Below are 14,881 nucleotides of genomic sequence, written 5' to 3' on the forward strand. Positions count from 1 at the left end.
ACAGCATTTTCTGCTTTTTGTTTGCCTATTGTTACCTGTCAGATGTATGCTGATGACATGGTCATATTTCTACACTCCAAAAACAAGAGGCAAGCCACAGAAGAGCTATCAGCTTCAGTGGTAAAAATATTATCTCAAATTGGTTAACAAACTCGTGTTTGCACCTCAATGTTAATAAAACTGTATGCATGTTTTTCTCCAAGTCTACAAATAGAGATCCAGACCCAGATGTTACAATAGAAGGGAGAAGTTAAAAAAGTTGGAATCAAATTCAATCTGGCAAATTTCAGACACATCAGGAATAATTTAACTACAGAGGCCTCAAAGTTGTATATCAATGCCATGATTCTCTCACACATAAACTATTGTCTTACCTGCTGGACACAGACAGGCAGGACCACATTACAAATGAGCCTGTATGCCTAAATCTGGCACATTTACATGATAGACTTTGGTGCTCATGTTCTTTAAATAAACTAAACTAAACTCTTCTAAACACGTGTCAGTAATTAAACACGTTGCAGCTGTAAATCACCACCATGCCTTTTCAAGATACATGTCAAGGAAAGATACGCACATACAAAAACATGCATGTGTCACCAAGTGCATTTTTTCCACTTTGTTAACTTTTCTCCCCCCTCGCAATTTTCAAACATGTTAATGAGTGACTGAAACCTCTGAGAGCCATATGGGAGGTGCAGAGGGAGATAGCATGGCAAAGGAGGGAGAGAGAGAGAGAGAGAGAGAGAGAGAGAGAGAGAGAGAGAGAGAGAGAGAAAGAGAGAGAGAGAAACACACCATTGCCATCTGACACCTGTCAGTTCAGGTGGAGAGAGTGACTGAACCTGGAGATTTCACTAGAGGACTAACCTTTAACTCCTTGGACTGTTTTTCTTTTCTTTTTCAACCATCCAGACTTTGTATGTGCTTTTTTAAATTTAGTATTTGTTTTTCTAACATAGCTAAACTTTAATTTGAAGATTTAGTCTAGCCTCTGACACCAGTGGATGTAGCTGATGGTTACTAAATCCCAATATTCGGGTATTTTCAAGGAGTGAAAACTGTTGGAGGAGGAACATTTTCATCGCAGACATTTATTCTGAGACTGACTCTTCATCCTTAAGGGGTTTGCTGTTGCTGCGGCTCTTCTCAATACACCCATCATGGCAGACTTCCCGTCCAAGGTTACCACTGAGACCAGCTCACCCAACTCCCAGAGCACTCAGCAGGGGGGCACCAACTTCTCAGGACTGGCTGCTAATGTCACCACTATGGTTGACATATCTTTTATCCGGAGCATCCCGGCCATCCTCATGATGGCAGAAATGGTATGTACCAGACTCCAAGCTGTCCTGTTTAACTCTGTTCAGTACACAATTATTTTCTGTTCAGAGGCCAAATTTCAGTCCTGTATCTTTCTTTTCTGCCCTGTTTCTGTCAGCACATGATTTCCTGAAACCACCAGTAGATTCTTTTACAGTTTATCACATTTTTTTTTTTTAAGAGAATTTGTTCATTTGCCTCTCAGTACGTTTCCACTTCCTTATCTCAGCTGTCACTCTCAGGCACAGGTCCATTTTTCCCAATGAACACATAAACCTGTTTTTTAAAACTGGTCAGTTTTTAGAAAAGCTAAATCATTTACTAAAACCAGTGGGGCTCTGGTGTTCAACCACTTTCTAGCTAACATTACCGTTGGATTACATCCAGTGTGTTTCACCTCCAGGCTTAAATGATTGTGTCCTGGAGGTGTGTCGATATTTGAGAATTAATTTACGGCTTTCCTGGTGTACTGTGTAACACCAGATTTTCCCTTTCCATTGTCTTTACAGTTGCTAATTAACGTGGGCTGCCACATATATATGGTCTATGTGGGACCGAGTCAGTTACAACAATGTGGCCTTGGTCTTTGGTCTTTGTTGAAATAAAAAACACAGAAAATCATCAGACTTATCCATTAACTCCTCAATAGTATCAAATTACTAAGTACTGTTAAAACCTGATAAACTCCATATCGAGGATGATTTAAAGGCAAGCCACAGAATGATAACCTGTCCAGATCGCAGTGAACATTGCATTTGCTTTAGATAAGATATTTGTATACCTCCAGTCTTTATCTGGTGCAACAGTAATTTGAATGTGTGTCAACAGGGTGCTACTTGTGCACCATAAATACCACTATCTATCAACAGTGAACTGTCACCGGTCAAAGCCTCTGCTCTTTTGCTTGGCAGGTTCATTGCACAGTCATACCTGGTCAGGAGCTGAGAGCTGAAAATTGAATTGATAAGGTTTTGTGCTTCATGTACATTTGTGGGAAAATTCAATTGTGAGAGGCAGGATGGTTTTGTTATGGCCGCTCTAACATCTGGTTGTAAGGTTGGATGGAGTGCGGAAGCAATCAGCTTCAGCTTAAACTGGTGGTCTATGTGGTTTATGTGCAATAAACTCTGTCAACACAGAGATCATGTGATTGGCTGGATGACTTACAGATCGAGAAGATCTTTGTCCCCTGAAGGCCCCGTTCTCTCCTGTCACACCCCTCTAACCATCCCATTATGACACTGAATCTAAAGCAAGGACAGAGGGACAATGTATACACCTCTCCACCTCTGCTTTATGAGCTGCAGGCTTTATTGACATTTGATTGTATTGTAGTCGTGGGGCCAATTAAATAGTAGTCAACAGTAGTGTAAGATTGTGAGGTGTGGCGGGTAAGCCTTGAGGTAAAAATGCCTGCAAATGGCGAGTAGAAATGAGATCTTTTCTTGACCTTGTATTTTATTGCCATAGCAATCCCGTTCTACACAGTGTTATTTACTACTCTATTAATCTACGAGCATAACATGATTGTTAATCAGCTATGTGGGATAACGTATCATTAGTTTCTGTAGTTACAGATGGGTTTATAAGTTTTGCAATGATTAAGAGTTATGATGTCCAAAGGTTAATAAGATATTAACACTGTGTGACAATTACAAAACAGAGTAGACAGTAGTAACAAGACTTTAGAGCTTTTTCACCGAAAACAAATGCCTGTGACTGATCATCAATAGAGATTCAGACTATGTTGATTATCATTATTGTGGCACTGTCTTAGTTTCAGGCCATTAGATTTATATACAGATATAAGAGTTAAGATAAGTGGCAGTGTTCAAAATGTCACACTTAATTTAAGTCTCATCCAGAATAAGTCAGAGGACTATTTCAGGAAGTTATCTCACCTGGTTTGATTTTTCACACACCCTTTCCAAGCTACAAGCTACAGTTTAGAAGAGGAAGCTAGCTGAGAAAAATGGGCAGCATTCATCCACTTTCTTTCCAGTATACATTTGCCTGATGTAACCAGTTCAAGGTCAGTTTTGTGTCAAACATCTGTTTGACTGTAAGTGAATTTACTGCCAACTGGGAATAACAAAACCAGTTATGGGGAAGACAGAAACATATCTTCTGTATAACTGCAGGATATTGCAGTCATTTGCAGCAGTAAAATGAGATTGTGAGATGAGATCACATTGCCAAAATCCGCCCTGCTCTGTCCCGGCGTAGCGCCGAGGTGGTTCTCCATGCCCTTGTGTCTTCCCGTTTAGATTACTGTAATGTCCTTTTTTCTGGCCTCCCCATCTGTACTAGTAGGAGTCTTCAGCTTGTGCAAAATTCAGCCGCCAGACTTTCAACAAAAACAAGTAGATTCTGTCACATAACTCCTGTCCTGGCATCATTACATTGGCTGCCCATTCAGGCTAGAGCCGATTTTAAAGTTCTTCTCTTAACTTATAAGGCATTAAATGGACTTGCACCATCTTATTTAACTGAACTACTTTCTCCCTACATTCCACCACGTCCTCTTCGTTCTCTTAGTTCGAACCTCCTTATCATCCCACCAATCAATAAAAAGTCAGCTGGTGGCAGGGCATTCTCCTACCGTGCTCCTTTTCTATGGAATGGCCTCCCACTAGATATCAAAGAAGCTACATCCACTGCAATTTTTAAGTCCCGTCTTAAAACATACCTCTTTACTCAATATTTTGGTTTAAACTAATTCTTAACTGTTTTATCATTTTCCTGTGGTGTTTTAATATTGTTTTATTGTCTGTTATTATTGTACTTGATTTTATTGTAAAGTGTATTGAGACCATGTACCATGGTGATTTTGCACTTTAAATAATAAATTGATTGATTGATTGATTGTTGTGTAACTGCTCATTAATGATGCAGCATCATTTCCATTCAAATAAATGTTTTGCTACATGTTGTTGGTGCTGACTGTGGCAGGAGTCTTGGCTGGATGTCCGTTATCCAGATATCCACTGAGCTACACCAGGAGCCCTGGAACATTGCCCGTTGCCCTCAGAAACTACGTTGTTATCAGATGATAGCTGGATGGGTTCCTAGATGGCAGTTTTATTGAAGAAGATTTGTGTGTTTTTGTGGCCTTTGAGCCTGATCGTCAAAGAACAAACTTTAAGTGGGTTTTCAGTAGCCTGTGTGTATGTGTGTGTATGTCAGAACTTGTACTTGATACATAGTGAGGACCTGAACACATTTACATAGTGAGGACATTTTAGGAAAGTGAGCATATTTTGGTTCCTTTATTTCCCTTTAAGTTCCTCACAATTTCAAAGCAGTGTTGAAAGGTTAAGACTTGGGTTTTACTGTTGGTTAGAGTAACATTAAGGTTAGGGTTAGAGTGTGGCATTTAATTCTGATAAGGTTATGGTTAGGTAAGGCAATATATTATGTCAACAAGGGTCCTCATAAGTGTAGAAGTACAAGTATGTGTGTGTCTGGCAAAATAAATGTAATACAAAAAAGGTAAAAGGGCAGAAAGGAGGAGAACCAGAATAGCTGCTTGAAATATTTTTGAAACCAAACATCCTTCCCTCTTCATTATTGCATTCATTCATCTGCAGCACGTGTTATATTCATAGAACAGCCGGTTTCCTGTTTCAAACTTCAAGCTCTTTTGCAATATTAATAAATAACACACACACCCCATGCATACTGCATTATAAAACACATCTGCATAATATATAACTATTGGGGCTTGTTGTAGAGACCGTTGTGTATATTGATATATTCAACGAGCAGTGACAAGATAAAGTTCCCCTCATTGCACAGATCATTTCACCCACTTCCTTAATTCAGAGACATTTTAACGTGCAGGGATAAAGTAATCAAAGGTTCCTTCCTGCTCTGGTAATTGTGTCATAATCCTTTTAGCACTGTGGCAGCGTAATGATGTTACTGTACAAACTTGACTGCAGCTGTGGATCCTTGTCACATTTGACAGGTTTGGTCAGGAAGATAATTATCATCTTTTCCTACAGTTCAGAACAGTGGTCTTTGTTAAGACAGGTGCTTTGTAGAGGTCAACATCAGAGTGCCAACTGTGTGTATGTTTGAGTATCAGGTGTGTAAAAAGTGAAACTTAATCGCTGCATACACAATAGACTGTCCTTTCATATCCTTTCTCATGGGACAGAAGCGGAGAGACAAGAGAGGAGTCTTGTGTGGTTTCTATCTGGATGACATCTCTGCTATAAAGAGCCTATATGGTGAATTTCTAAGCTTAAATTTCTGACATAAATGTACTGTAAAGATAAGGGGCCAACATCTGTTATACTTTATATTCTACATTGACCGTTATTAATGGGAAATATGGTTGTGGTCTAGAAACTTTTCAACAACTATTGGCTGGATTGATGTGAAGTCACAGACATTCATGGTCCCCAGAATCTCTCCGACTGACTTTGGTGGTCCTCTAGCACCACCAGCATTTGTTGTTTTGAGTTGCGACAATTATAGGATGGATTTCCATGTACTATTCACCAGGTAAAAGTTTTACTTTGTCCAATACTTGATTTCTGACCAAATACCTAAAGACATTCCCATCAGCCTCAGCTGTCTTTGTGTTTAGTGCTAAGAACGGTGACACTGACAAAAAACCTTTTTAAGTAAAGTCATGGACTAACCTACTTGTTCAATTGAAACTGCAATCTTGTCTTTACAGCATCAGCGTTTGTTAGGAAGTGAGCATACAGACGCACATTAGCCTATCTCAATGTAGCTACATATGAGCTTTTCATCTGGTCCCCTATCTTCAGTCAGTAAAGAAACACTGGTGAAACACACAGAGGCCTTTTTTTTGTGCTTAAAGCTGCTCCAATCAAAATGAACAATTAACCAAATACATTTGTGTAATGTAAAAGAGGCCAAACTAATGGAGTTCTGCAGACAGAAAAAGTGAGCTACTCACTGTCTTCTCTTGTTGATCTGTCTTATTTTCTCTCTCACTGCTCTAGCTTCTTGGACTGATCCAGTGGGCATTGATTGCCAGCGGACCATACTATCTGCTGCCAGCGTATAGCTGGGTGTTGTTTGTGGCCATCACTTTGTGGATCATCACCTCCATCCTCTTCTTCATGATCCTGTTCAGTGTCCTGCCAATGCTCAGCTTTGTCCCCTGGCCCCTGACGGTAGGGAGAGATGAGGGGAGGAGGGAAGGGGAGGATAGAAAAGTGGAATCAAGGGAAGGTTTTTAGAGTTGGTTTGCTTACAATAGAAGCAGCTTTTCTTCCCAGGGTCTACACAACCAGAACATTAAAGGAGGGAGCTTTCTTCGATAAGCTTTCTTTGATGAACTGAAATAATAAATATCAATCAAGAGTTTCCTCAAACTGCTCTTTATTACAGGATGTGCAGAAACTAGATAAAACATACTATATCAATTAGCAGTTTCTGGCCTCAAAGCCATTGAAAACCTGGTTTTAAATCTCAAGTATTTCTTTATAATATTAAACATTAATGACTAAAAAGGCTACAATTAAAAGTAAAAGAAAATGCCTGCCCCCATGTCATGTAAAACCAATAAAACTTAAATATTTTTTAAAAAATATATATGTTACGGTCTATAAAATGGTAGCATTGACACCTCTGGGCCTCCCTGTGCAGCTGTTATTAGTTGTATCATAGTGCAGACCGGCCCATAAGGCAACAAGATTCAGACTGAAGTTTTTCTCTCAAGGGTCAAGAATCATTTGGGGTTAGATCAAATGATCAACTGAAAAGTAGCTGACCAAACAGGACAGTGAAGTGGGTTATGAAATGAGAATGCCAGGGCTGTGGTTCAAGGAAAACGACACCAAAACAAGGAGATGAGGAGCTAAGATTCAGAAAGGGAAAATGCAACAGAGAAAAAATGAAAAATAGAAAGGTAGGGACACCATTACAGACAGGGGAAGCTTTGCGGAAATGTGGCTAATGTTTCTCCTCTTTTTTCAGGTGATGGTGTATAACTGCGTAGCAGCGTCCCTCTACGTGACCGCCTTCCTGGCCAATGCAGCATCTGTGTATCCCTTCCGCCTCACCTATTTCTATTCCTATTTGGCAGCTGCCGCTGTAAGCAACTGACACCACTTACACTCACTCAAATACAAAGCACACATGCTTAAATTGAGGTCACCCTCTGATAATGTGTCTACAAACACAAATTCCTGTGAAAGGTTTGGCCCGAAGAGTCTTCCATTCATATGTTCATTCAGTCATCCAGATGTGTCCTTCTGCCCTCTCACTGCCACACTGTCCACGGTGTGTTCCTGATAGCATGTTTACCTATTAGGCTGTGGCAGGCACCCACGCCTGACACTTGTGAATCTGAAGGACGAGGCTTTCTTTATGGCTCACATGGCTGGGAGGCATGTCATATGACTGGAATGACTCAAAACCTCTGATGAAGACTTACCTTTGTACCACAGCTGCCTCTCGCTCCTCCCATCTGCTGTTTAAAGTTAATATTTAGTCAAAAAGATAGAAAGAAAAAAACAAAACAGAAAGAGGATGAGGTGGATGTAGGGCAGCAGATGGAAAGATAATGTGTGGGTTTGCGTGTCAGGCAATATAGGCAATATTTATACGTTTTATAGTCTCATCCACAGGCTAAAGTCCATGCTGTTTACAACTACAGTAGGACTGATCACATGATTTCATGCACACAAACACACACACACACACACACACACACACACACGCACACACGGCCCAGGCCTCTGTCCTTCTACAAACTCTTATCAGTTAGATTTTACTGGCACACCAGTGAAGATAAATTAACATTTATGGCCAATTAGGGCATCATTATAGCTGTTCAATCACAAGTTCTTTGAATTTTTAAGAGTTTATCTTTGATTTATGTCAGACCTTTGCTCTGCCTCATAAAGTCATTAAAATAGCTGCCTCTCTACCTGTTCAGTTCTTTGGTGCTTTGACGACCTTGGCGTACGGTGCCAGTGCTTACTTCTCCTATCTGGACTGGAGGGGAAATGGAGGAAACGCTGCCACCAACACAGTGCCGACCTAGGACTCAACCCTGTGATGCTGCTCCCAGGCAAACACTCCCTGTGTTCTCTTTCCCTACAGATACTGTAATTATTTGAATAGTCTCGTGTTGATACAGAACTATCAACAGCGTCACGTGACTACTACTGCAGACTGACATGTCTGCTGATATCTATACATTACTGTTAAGTCAAACGCAATAGACTTTCACCTTCACATTATTAAAAGAAATTACTAGATTATCGACATAAAATGTGACTTTTGGTACTGGATATATACAACACAGTACTTCTTTGAAGAAGCTCTGTTCGTCTGCGCCGAGATCACAAATTCAGGCCTGCTCAAAATCAATACATTTCATAATCATTTTTTTAATCCACAAATAAAGCCAACAGTGCCTTAATTCTAGATAACACCGTGGGTGTATTACCGTAATATAGTTATTAACATCTCCAGGTTGTATTTGAAATACACATATGATGCCGTACTATGCACTGAAAGCAACAGACCATATTCACCTGGCAGCCATTTTCCTCTGACATCACGCTGAAGGTGGGAAGCTCAAATATTATACTGCCGTGTTTCAGATTACAAAACCGATAAACATAGGAAATCTGACAAATTGTTATCATTTCACTGTTTCATTCTTGTTGAGAAACTGAAAAAAACAATGGATCGTGAAAATCCGGTGGGACATCAGGCTATATTTCACGGTGATATGGTAACTATTTGTCGGATTCCTTATGTTTTATATGATTTGCAACACAGAAGCAAAACATTATCACAGCATTTAAGCTTCCCACCCTGAGCGTGACGTCACAAGACAACGGCCACTGTGTGAATATGATCCATTGTTTGACATTTTGGGAATTTCCCAAAATTGGCCTTCTTGCCAAGAGGAAATGAACTGCTGGTGCTGGTGGGTAGATTTTGTTACCTGTGGACAGTGCCAGGCCAGCTTAATCCCCCGGTCTCCAGTCTTAGTGCTAAGCTAAGCTAACTAGTTGGTGGCTGTAGCTTCTTACTGAACATACAGACATGAGTGATATTGTTCTTCAGCAAAATAGATGTGCACATTTCCCAAAATGTCTTGCTGATTTTGAAATTACTATAACAGTGTAAGGTATATTGATCATTATGAGGGAGCGGTTTTGATGACATACATTTTTAAAACTGCCAACAAATATAAATATCTGTGTGATAATATAAACTGCTCCATAATCAAGTCCTTGGTTAGCCGTTGATGTAAAGATCAGATTTGTACCATGAATAGTGTTTGCGTCCCTGTGTGAGTGTGGGGTTTGAGAGTGAGGAAGACAAACGGCCTGGTTACAAGAACTCACTCTTCCTCCAAATTTGACAGTCTGACCACAGACTTTGGTTTAAAACATTTCTTTCTTCATTGTGTGGCACTATTTATCTGTGTCATCCATTAAGGAGAAAGCTGTACAAACATAATTATTTTAAAAAAAAAATCAGAAACAGTGTTCTCCGTGCATCTTCCAGCAAAATGCTGCTGAATCAGATGCTTCTCAGATCAAGGACAGCAAACTTTCAAAGGAAGTAGAAGGACTGGCACAATTTACAGCCTTAAATTGTGCAAACGTTTCGACACTACTGAGTCAGTTTTGACACTATTGCGTCTTCATTGGAGTCAAACTGCCTCTGATGAAGACACTGTAGTGTCGAAACATTTGCACAATTTAAGGCTTTGATTTTGTCAGTGTGCTCCAGTTCCCTTTCTTCCTTTGATAATTATTTTAAGTGTGTTTAGTATTTCTTGTTTACAGAGCATTATAGTTGTTGCATTGGTTAGGCTGATGAGTACTGTACCACTACATGTCCATGCTCGACTCCTGTGTTAGCTTTCTGTCATGTTCATATGAGAATGTTGATCTAATAACCTAATATGACAGTGCAGACCCTGTCTGAGAATGACTGTATGCATATCTGTGTCCTGCAGAAATCCACTTAGATTTCCTCTCCTGAATATCCAGGCTCAAACAGATACTCATAAATCCCCTTGGGTGGACGAAGCCTAAGATTAATTAAAAAATGTACATGGGAAAACTGGCTGCTTTAATCAGATATTTAGCAGGACATTAATGACTCCTGTAATGATTCATATATTATAACTGTTAACATTTTCATTGATTTATATGATACAGTGCTCAACTCCTCTTGTATGTGCCTCCATGAAATATGTTGTATCTTTTTGTACCAAGAATTTGAATACTCCTGTGTTGGGTGCTTGGGCTCAGTCATACAAGTGTTCAAATAAAGCACTTGATGCTTCATTGTAAGGCTTTTACCTGTTTATTTGAAAATACCGTTTTCACTAACAAATCAACAGTATTTCACCAGTGACATAAATATACTCATGACATTTGCATCTGTCATGTTAAGACAAGTAGAAAACACTTTGACGTTGTACCGAAAACTATACTGTCGATCTTATTTCTGAATGCAGACACACGCACCTTCACTCACACACACGATATACATAAAAAAATCACTTTCACAGGCACAACACTCAACCCAAAGTTTTCAAACTGACCAAATAATTTAAAACTTCATAAAACTTACATTAGTTCTGCTATATTCTAACAGGCAAAGAGGGCACATTCAAACATTCAATCATATCAAATGGTTTCCCCTACTTAATTTTTGTTGACGCCTTTTACATAAGAACCAGAAAGATGACCTGAAGACCACAAACATAACTCTAACCCCAGCACCAGAGCTTTGAGTATCTACTCCCCAACCAGGCAAAACTTAAGAATGCACAAAACCACTGTAAGAAATCAGGATTAGACCTCTCAACAGCAAACTCCAGTTGAACAAATCTGAATATTTCAAGTAGTCATGAAATCCAGTGCAGTGGTCGTGGAGTAGAAAGAAGCCAAAACCTTCCATCTTCACTCTTTAACTACAAAGAGGCTCTTGAGTACACATACCATCCCACCCGTCACATAAAACACAGAGGAATGCATATATGAACGTGCTAGTAGAGGCCATTTGTGCACAGACTGTAGTTCTATGGGGAGTGTATCCAGCAGCTTAACAGCTTAGAGTACAAACTGACAAAAACCACTGACAACTATCTGAAGGCCCATGGACAAAGTTAAAAAATAAGTGGAGGAGGAGGCAATTCAAGCGTTGGACGCAGTATGTGAGTGTATCACTGCGGACCAGTGGAGTCGGTGTGTTGTGAGCCTGCAGGGATCAGAGACGTGACCACCAGCCCTTGACTGAGGTCCAGACCTCGGCCCTCCTTCTCCTAGAAACACAGATACATACAGCTCGTATTAAAGCAAAGCAGTACAAACAGGAGTCCTAATCACTGGTTGACTGGGTGCCTCATTACAGAAACTGTAAATATTTATAAACATCAGTTGCAACTTTGCAATAAACAATTGCTTAATATATGGTTTATAACACATAAAGTTCAATTAACTATACATTTACCATTTATTAATGATGATTATTACAAATTGTAAACTTGATTTACTCGTGTCGCCATGCCTGTATCTGTGTTTAGAAAGTGCATGAGACTGTCTCTGTTCACTAACAATTTTATAGCTAGCTTGCTATAATGGACAAGAACAGACAGATGTTCAATTTTAGCTTTGATGAGATGGAGGAATACATGGTCAGGGAACTCTAAAGCTAAAGGGCTAACATCAGAGTTATCTTATAGAAACAGGCTGACATCTAATGCTAACTTCTCCAACAAGCTAACATCAGTGTTAGCTTCGACAACAATTATGGTCTGAGTAGCTTTTCAAATCGTAGCATTTCAGTGTTCATGTGTTTCCCCATATTATTGCCATGTGTGGTATTGCAGTGAGGAAAGTGAGGAAATTCTTCAGTTAGGACAGTTCTGTAATAGCTAAAGTCCCATCCTCAGAAAGGATAGGATTTTTTGCTAAATGCAGTTTGGACATTTTTCTGTAATGACGCCCCATTTTACAATTAAAAAATATAGCACCAACTATCACTATGCTTAAGAGAAAATCCAAGAAACAAAAATCCTAATGTGATGAATTTAAAAATCTCTTGTCGAGATTCTCCATGAAAAGGGTTTTAAAGATGTTCCCCAGGTCGCAAACAACTCACATTTCTGTAATACAGAAACATCTCCTTGAAGGCCATGAAATCAATGAATGTAAGCAGCATGTCAAAGATGTCACCCGACACCTCCTCTTTGTGTTGCCTGCAGATGGAAGACAGACATACTGTATGATGAGTCTCTTCACATTTTTCAATGTACTTTTGTGCCACCTAGTGGCCCACAGCAAAAATAACATGAGCAACAGGTGCAGCAAAGGAATTACTGTCCGAGCGGACCGATCGCTTTCAAAGACGGTCATTTGTGTCACCAGCTGAATTAAAGCAGCTGAGTTGATGTAAGAGGAAAACTGAAAGAATCAAATGGCTTCAGGGGAGATTTGCGATGTCACATCTTACATGAGCAGCTCTGTGAAAGTGTTCATGTTGAAGCCAGGGATCCTCATCGTCAGCTGCTGCTCCAGGTGTTTCTCCAGCAGGTCAACCTACACAACAGACACGACTGTTGCTATGAATTTTATCAGTAAGAAGACATTATATTTGGTAGAGCTGTAGGTTGAAAAGATAGACAAGGTGATACATCTATAACAATCCTGAAGGTATCTATATCTAATACATAATTACCTCAGGAATAAATCTGTTATCTAATAAATTAGATACTCATATGTCAAAATCCTTGATGACAGGAGTGGGAGTTACATTAGATCTCATGTGAGATACCCATCAACTCACATATTCATTGAAGATTGGTGTGTAGCTGAGCTTGTTCTCGTCAGAGTCCTCAAACTCCAGGTAGTGTTTCTCCATGAAGCTCTGCTGAAGCTGCTGGAACTCCTCCTCTAAAAGAAAAGTACAGATATGTGGAAAATCACAAGAGATTTCTATATCTTCAATTCATTTAGCATTCTGGCCTTTTGAACACTTCTTTCACCACTGTATACAGAAAATGTAATGCACATAAAATAAGTATATCTTATAATTTTGCAAATGTTGGTCCCTCTGATTTGTTTTTCATTTATAAAGTATTCTCTCTAGGTTTTTGGACTCACAGTTTATTTAGATAGGTCTCCCACAGAACAAGAAAAGACAAGACTGACTCAATTGCTTGAAGCACCGAAGTCCAAATTCTATTTCTAAGCACAAAGACTGGTGACACATGTTTTACAACATAAGACAATGACAATTGCTTCTCACCGCAGGTTGCTGAAAATATCATCTTTCACAAAGTAATATAAAACAAAATCATACCCATGATGATGTTCTCTATGCAGCCAATAACAGCATCAAAAGCAGTGTCTGCAGCTGAGGAACTGGAGGGAGAAAAACAAGAGTAAGGTTTTATCACTTGGAGGTAGACTTTAAGTGATATGACTCAAACAGCAGTAAGAACTGGTATTATATTATCATTCAGTACAGCCAGTGTAGGCAGGCTGTAAACCTGTCAGAGTAAAAGCTGGGATATTGGCTTAACAGCATCCCAAACTGAATGAGATCCATAATAAAGCAAACACAGCTACTTCTCTGTCAGAGTTGCTGCACAGTATATATGTTATGTGCTACAGAGGATATGCAATATATCACCATATCACAGCTATGTATTAACTTGTATTGATGTATTAATAGTAATTTACTGTGGACTTGGACTTGACTGCTGTGACACTTGAGACATATCCTGAGCCTCTAAAGCCAATGCTCAATTCTCAGGTTTTGACCTGGTAAAGTCCCATTTGCATTTAACTTAGAGCACTTGGCTCCACAAAGCCAAAACTATTTTTAAGCAGCTGAATTGCACCTTGACAAGCAATTTGCTTATAAAGTGACTTGACTTCAACTTTCCCTGCCGTAATCAAGGCCTGACTTAAGTTTCCATTTGGGCTTCTCTCAAATTACTTTAAAGCAGCTCTGGACAACCCACCTGGAAAGAGCCAAGTTTTCTTCGGCCATGTCAATCATTTCTACGTTGTTGTCTCCACAGCCCCCGATATCTGGAGAATGAGGTGAGGCATCATCTGAATTGTCACGTTTTGGTCAAATTAGCTGTTATAAAAAAAACAGCTACGCTAACAAGCAAAAGCCTTTTTTAAACAAACGATAAATTGATGTATAATCATAAAGCTACCTGTCACTAAACAACAACGTAACGTAGTTAGCGTTAGCTTGTTGACTGGCTAAGTAAAGGTTAGCTAACGTTAGCTAACAGCATGTGACGCTGTCGTCTAATGTATACTAACTGTCGAGGTTTTTTTAGCTATGTTCTTTATTGTTTACGCGTCAAAAGTGAAACCGTACACATTCTCTGGGCTGCATTAAAGAGCGTTTGATGAATATAATTTACGTACTTCGTTCCTGGATGTCCATGTTGTTAAAATAAATCGCTACCGTGGATGGTAAATAGCGAACGTAATGTTGTTGCCAAGGAAACGGCGCAAGTGTGTGCACCTTTGCGTCCCCTCCGGTAGAACAAAGTCTAAACGCG

General features: G+C 39.6%; 2 protein-coding genes across 2 annotated transcripts; one reads left to right on the plus strand and one right to left on the minus strand.

Annotated features, from left to right (window-relative positions):
- Positions 1–799: 799 nt before the first annotated feature.
- Positions 800–10,637, plus strand: pllp (plasmolipin). Its single transcript, XM_073471267.1, has 4 exons — positions 800–1,328; positions 6,306–6,479; positions 7,285–7,401; positions 8,249–10,637. Exons 1-4 carry the CDS (start codon positions 1,164–1,166, stop codon positions 8,354–8,356), a joined length of 564 nt encoding a protein of 187 aa, XP_073327368.1. The 5' UTR covers positions 800–1,163; the 3' UTR covers positions 8,357–10,637.
- On the minus strand, positions 10,634–14,816 carry arl2bp (ADP-ribosylation factor-like 2 binding protein). Its single transcript, XM_073471268.1, has 7 exons — positions 14,745–14,816; positions 14,321–14,390; positions 13,654–13,715; positions 13,138–13,244; positions 12,805–12,890; positions 12,454–12,550; positions 10,634–11,614 (listed from the first exon to the last, which is right to left on the minus strand). Exons 1-7 carry the CDS (start codon positions 14,761–14,763, stop codon positions 11,516–11,518), a joined length of 540 nt encoding a protein of 179 aa, XP_073327369.1. The 5' UTR covers positions 14,764–14,816; the 3' UTR covers positions 10,634–11,515.
- Positions 14,817–14,881: the final 65 nt, after the last annotated feature.

This window comes from Pagrus major, chromosome 8, assembly GCF_040436345.1.
Source record: "Pagrus major chromosome 8, Pma_NU_1.0".
In the NCBI taxonomy this organism is placed as follows: domain Eukaryota; kingdom Metazoa; phylum Chordata; class Actinopteri; order Spariformes; family Sparidae; genus Pagrus; species Pagrus major.

Bases quoted from the DNA above. Each gene is read 5' to 3' on its own strand.
- pllp (XM_073471267.1), top strand. From the start codon at position 1,164: ATGGCAGACTTCCCGTCCAAGGTTACCACTGAGACCAGCTCACCCAAC. The intron at 6,480-7,284 runs GTAGGGAGAGAT...CTCTTTTTTCAG, and splicing joins TTGTCCCCTGGCCCCTGACG to GTGATGGTGTATAACTGCGT. The intron at 7,402-8,248 runs GTAAGCAACTGA...CTACCTGTTCAG, and splicing joins CCTATTTGGCAGCTGCCGCT to TTCTTTGGTGCTTTGACGAC.
- arl2bp (XM_073471268.1), bottom strand. The intron at 13,245-13,653 runs GTATGATTTTGT...CTTTTCTTTTAG, and splicing joins CATAGAGAACATCATCATGG to AGGAGGAGTTCCAGCAGCTT. The intron at 12,551-12,804 runs GTAAGATGTGAC...TTCCATCTGCAG, and splicing joins ACTTTCACAGAGCTGCTCAT to GCAACACAAAGAGGAGGTGT.